The sequence below is a fragment of the Lycium ferocissimum genome, chromosome 10 (genome assembly GCF_029784015.1).
Source record: "Lycium ferocissimum isolate CSIRO_LF1 chromosome 10, AGI_CSIRO_Lferr_CH_V1, whole genome shotgun sequence".
Classification (NCBI taxonomy): Eukaryota; Viridiplantae; Streptophyta; class Magnoliopsida; order Solanales; family Solanaceae; genus Lycium; species Lycium ferocissimum.
The window spans coordinates 47,265,200-47,271,232 of NC_081351.1; the positions used below are offsets into that span (position 1 = coordinate 47,265,200).

General features: G+C 35.5%; 1 protein-coding gene across 7 annotated transcripts; it reads right to left on the minus strand.

Moving 5' to 3' along the window:
- Window positions 1-390: 390 nt before the first annotated feature.
- Window positions 391-4,775, minus strand: LOC132034107 (protein DETOXIFICATION 54). Of its 7 annotated transcripts, none has more exons than XM_059424357.1 (5): window positions 4,632-4,775; window positions 4,452-4,522; window positions 4,234-4,296; window positions 3,270-4,142; window positions 391-1,169 (listed from the first exon to the last, which is right to left on the minus strand). In XM_059424357.1, exons 3-5 carry the CDS (start codon window positions 4,285-4,287, stop codon window positions 606-608), a joined length of 1,491 nt encoding a protein of 496 aa, XP_059280340.1. In that variant the 5' UTR covers window positions 4,288-4,296; window positions 4,452-4,522; window positions 4,632-4,775; the 3' UTR covers window positions 391-605. The 7 variants fall into 7 exon arrangements, with proteins under 7 accessions (XP_059280340.1, XP_059280336.1, XP_059280341.1 ...); XM_059424353.1 differs by having other exon boundaries at window positions 4,234-4,343; XM_059424358.1 differs by having other exon boundaries at window positions 4,644-4,770.
- Window positions 4,776-6,033: the final 1,258 nt, after the last annotated feature.

Here is a 6,033-nt window from a genome sequence, read left to right on the forward strand (position 1 = left end):
ATATATATATATATATATATATATATATATATATCAATTAAAAACTGTCTGTATTGTTCAGTTCAAAAGAAACACCTCTGATACGTACTCATTGGACCTACATTCTAAATAAATTACTAGAGAAACTAACCTTCAAATAAAAATATCCACCCAAGACAAGATTTTCTCCAATCAAAGTATTAAAAAACTCTTATAGGTGCTAATTAGTCTGTTGTTCTACCCTTACTCCCTATTAAGCAACATTATTGGTCTCAATAGCTAACAAATTAAGTATTCAATAGTATTCAATTAAATTAAACGAAATCATTAAAGTAAAAGCTGACTATAAGGGCACCAAAATATAAGAAAACACGCTACATAAAATATGAACCACTTGTATGGGCGAGCAACTCAAAGCAAAATGTTATTGTATTAGAGCCTGAAATTATGGAACATTTTTTGTATGGGACACCATGATATGCCCTTTGCCTTTTTTTTAATCCCCTTCACAAACCCATGCCTTGAAGAAAAGCAACTAAACAACAAAAAGAGAGTCCCTCCTAAAAAAGAAAAAAACTCCTCCAAATAATATTCCAAACTCATTGAATTTGTTTCCTTACATTTCTTTATGGAACATCATCAAACTTGTCCTTGTCACTAACCAAAAGGACACTTTCTTCATCATCATCACTAGTGTCATCTCTATGTCCCGTCATCTCCAAGTTGGTCAGCCTCTTTGCTTTCAATGCCTCACCTTCCCAATCTGTGCAACAATGCACAGCATAAAGAATTGAGATAGCACACGCTGCTTGAGCCGATAAGAGACCGTACCATAGACCACTGAACCCAACTTTTAGCCAGAATGCCAACCCTACCGCCACCGGAGTCCCCACGAAGTAAAACGAGCCGAGGTTGATCCGGGCGCCTATAACTGGTCTAGCCGTTCCTCGGAGTATCCCACAACCGGTTGTCTGTGGACAGTTTCCGAGCTCACATAAACCTATTATTGGTAAAACTGATGCAACAAGTGCTTGAAGCATCTCGTCTTTTGTAAATAAGCCTCCCCATTTGTTCCTGAAGATCACTGTCCATATAACATTGATAAATCCAATCACAAATGCACAAGCTAATGCAACTACTGCAGCTAACTTGGCTTTGTATGGTCTCCCAGCTCCTAACTCGTTCCCGACCTGAAATTGAAATTAAATTATTAGTAGAACATTACAACAATAATCGCACTTTCCCTTTTTAACGAAATGGTAACTCCGCAACATCCAAGGGTATGAGAAAATGGTATAACATTAAAGTTGGGAGATGTCAAAACATTAAGATGGTAGTAAAATCCCAACCATATAAAATATGCAAAGAGATACAAATATCTAGGCATGAAATCTTTGGTCAACTCTAGTTGGTTAAATGGCTGTGTCATATATTAGGCCATCGATAGGGAAGTTAGAAGAAGTAACGGGCCGTAGATGTGGCTCCTAGCACGATTTCTGTAACCATTCACTGAATCGGATGGATAGGGATGTACATAAAGTATGATGTGATCAAGTAACTGACAAAAAGCATACAATCTTTAGGAAGATTATGTGATGCCACACAAGAAAAAATTGTCTGTTTTTCTCCGGTTTATGTTAGTTAAAATAGGAGCCTCTCCCTTTGGTATGTTAGTTACTATATGCAATCAAGAACCAATATTTCCATAACAACAGTCTCATGCATATAATTGATGAAAAGGCTAACAGGAGGAAATCGAGTTAATACATCACACAGAATCAAGCAATGTCACCGTGCCTAGCAAAAGATGGTTCTAATCCAAGATCACATACAGTGCAACTCCCAAGGGCCAAATCTTAAAAAGGATAGCAAACTTAAGTTCATTGTGGGGTTCCTTACATGTCAATATGCACAAATGTCGACACATTTCACTCCCTTTTAGGATCTCTTATCACCAAACACCCCAAAATAAATGTTCTACTACAGTAAATCAACTATACAAACCAAAAGATGAGCAGTCACTTGATATAATGAATGGCAAAAGTATAAATGGCCCAACTGTTCTCCACTTCTAAAGTACTTGCTTAATCATTAAAAAGGTTTAGGAGAATTAACCAATAAGCATTTGTAATGTATTTGAGTCAAAGAGGTCAAGTCATGCAGCAAATTAAAGCAAGTTGTTCCCTAAACCACTCATCCTAGGTAATAATCAGACTCGAATCTTTTCGCAATTAAGTATGTCAATTCACAACATTATTCACAAGCACCAATATGTAATAAGATGTCAATTCACAAGTTACAAAGTATTCACACATATCCATTCATTAATATTTCTCAGCAACCATTACAAAGACCATTACCAACTAATCATCATTTTATGCTAGAATAAATAATTGCAATAGCAGGAATATGGCTATATCATCCATTCATAAGTTAAGGCACACGAACGGGGATTTTTCCTTGGTGGGTCTGATTCGCGAGAGCTCAGCAGATTTCATGACTAGACAGTTGGTTTGTCACAAAATTGCATAATAACTGACTCCCTTTTCATCTCATGGCAGACAGATAATTGACATAGTTGAGTCAGACTCCCAAGAGAAGTGGTCCAGGGTCAGTCATTAGGATAACTACTCCCTAATTTTTCACAGCATAGCATGAACTGGAAGGATCATAGAAGAAAGAGGTTTTCTAGCTCCATACAATACACTTTTTTTTTAGTCTTTTAATGCACCTTTCTATGTCTAAAACCATTTCCTCAATGACATGCTAGGCGTAACCACAAGTTCTAAGAGTTCACGATATGCGCCAAAAGTTAAACTCCATGTTAAATCAAATACCATCAAATAAGATAAAAGGGAAGGAGCATGAGTTATATTTCAAACATTGGCTTTCTCCAGGGAGCAGTACCATAAACAAACTGTAGTGTTAAAATAGAAGTTCTTATCATGTTAGCATTAAGGGGTCGTTTGGTAGGAAGTATTGGCGAAAATAATACTTGTATTAGCTTTGGTATTATTTAAATCCCTTATTTGGTAATGTTTTCAACCTATGTATAACTAATCGCTATATTAGTTATGCACCCTGTTAAGTACTATTCATATTCTAATACACCCTATTCATTTAATACATAAAGCCAAATAGTTGATAAAAAATAATGCCAGCATAATTAATACACCGTATTCCGTACCATTCTTATACACGCTACCAGACGACCCCTAAGCGTGCTTCCTATGCTACACGTAATCAAAGCAATCACAGTTTCAGCAAAAAAAAGGTGATGGGAAACTTACCCTGGCGGATACACAGCCAGCCAAGGCCATGGGAACAGTGTACATAAGGCTAGTCGTCTGTATCATAATCCCAGTGGCAGCAACAGCAAGCCTTGGATTAGGCAAATATCCAGCAAGAACAGTCACAATTTCATACCACCACCACTCCAAACAAATCCCTATACAACTAGGAACTGCCAACTTTAACAGTGGGCCCAACCCACCACAAATCCCTCCAATCCCAGCCGTCCATCTCCACTCCCACCTCCCATAAACATACACATAACCCATCATCAACACCATCATATGCAGATTAGTCAGTACTGAAGCAATAGCAACTCCTGGTACCCCTAACCCCATCGCCACCACCAAAAAATAATTCAAAGGCACATGAAATAGCACTGCCACAAAAGTACACCACATCTGAGGCTTAGTCACCCCTTGTGACCTTAAATAAACCCTCAATGGCTGTAACAAAGTGTTTGTTGCAAGATCAGGTAGTGAATAAATACAGTAAGTTGCAGCCATTGCTGTTATTTCTTTGTCTTGACACATGAAAAGCATGATTGACTCAAGGTTGATCCATAGAACACTTATAGGAATAATGGCCAACAAAAGTATGCAAATCATACGTTGTAGAGACAGTGAGAGCAAGTCCCAGTTTTTGCTACCATAAGCTTGGCTACAAACAGGTTCAAGACCTGAAGCAAGACCAACAAGAACAGAGTAACCAGTTATGTTTGTAAACCCAATGGATAGTGCTCCACCAGCAAGTTCTAAACTTCCAAGCCTGCCTAAAAATAGAACAGATACAACTGCTCTAACATAGACTAAGCAGTTCATTGTTGTTATTGGTAAAGCCATTCCCCATAGCTCCTTCAATTCCTCCACCACCTTTTTTCCAAGAAACAAAATGCAAGTTTAGCACAACAAGACTAGACATATATAAACAAATAAAATAAAATTCTAATTAAAAGAAGTAAACCTGTGAAGGAGTAGGGAATTTGTGGGAGAAAAAATCAGGGTCTTTCTCAGCCATTGATGAAGCCTGAGAAATGGATAGTCAAGAAAACTCCTTAGAATAGCATGCACTGTCTGTAAACCACACAAAAAAAAGAAAGATGAACATCATTCAAGATTTCAACTTTTTGTTTCTATATATACTTCTCTTCCTTCATAAATAGCTGGAAAAAAAAACCCCACCTTTTAGTTACCCTATACTATCAGTTTCCCAAGCCAAAACAGGTTCTTGGTAGATACAAGATCACTTTAAACTGTAACGCAAAAACAAATAAGTAACAAAGAAAGATGAAGAATACACAAGTTTGTTACTTTCTCTTTTTTTATACATAAAGAAAAAAAAAAAAAAAAAAACCAACCCACCTTATGTTATACCACTGTGCATCGGTTTCTGAAACGAAAATGGTTTGAATTTCAAGATTTTCACAGAGAAAGAGGAAATAAAATCTATGGGTTTCTATAGGGTGGTGAAATGTTCTGTGTATTTATAATGGAAACGGATAAATTTTTTTGAACTTTGAAAAATTTTGTATTTTATTTATCTTTATGATACGCATGTAGGTTTATCTAGGATATAGTAGAAAGTATATATTACGGGGTACGAAATAATTTGAGAAGACACATGAGAAAAGGATGATCTCTGCACTCTATATATTTGGGGAAGATACTGATAGGGATAATTCAACAGATACATATACATACATATAATAAAATAAAATATAATGAGAGGGTATGAGCTGAACTATTTTTCAAAGTTCTAATGGTAATTTTACCGTTTTTTTCCGTAATGTTGTGTGTGAAATGGATAAATTTTTTTGCCTTTTTTTTTTTTGTATTTTATTTATAGTATTATGATACGCATGTAGGTTTTTGGCTAGGATATAGTAGAAAGTATATAATGGTAATGGCGGCGACTGTGACGAGATACTTTGAGAAGACACATGAGAAAAGGAAAGCACTCTCTGCAGTCTGCACTCTATATATTTGGGGGAGTGATACTGATAGGGACCTTCAACATATACATATACATATACATATACATAAAATAAAATATAATGAGATTTTTGAGCTTCCTTTTTTTACAACTTTCGCTAATGCTGCTCCACTACTACTTTTTTACAGTTTTATTTCATTGACAGGTGTATTATGTTGTGTGTGTAAAGGGTGAGATAGAGGAACTTGGGAAAGGAAAGGACCGCCAGTTCAGGTTTGAGGGAATGGGGCTGGGGGTTGGTGCTGACGCTTAGGAAAGTTTTTTTTTTTTTGTTAAATTATTTTTTGTATTTTTCATATTTATATCAGTTTTGAATTTGATTAATTTGAATTCTGCATGTGTAACATTTTAAAAAAAAAATGTTTCCCAGTAAGTCTTTCTCCATTTTCGTAATTCGAATTCGAAGTTTGAATGATAAAGAAGAATTTTTTTTTCCATTTTGTTAGGAGGGGCGGCTCAACAGTATTTATGGCTTAAAGCCAACATTTGATGAGAGGCGTTAAACTACATAGTCGGATTCATATTTTCTAGTTTGACATATTTAAATTCTAATAAATTATTAAGAAGATAATCTATACTAGAAAGTAAAACTAATAGAAACAACAAATATTAGATAAAAATAACACTTGAAAATTTAGACTAAGAGAATCTGATTAAAAAAAACCCAATGATTTGAGTCCAAAATATCTTTTGGCTGCTCAATCTCCTCTTTAAAACAAAAGAAAAAAACATAAAAGAATGCAATATATTTTGTCAAAAGTACTCTTAACC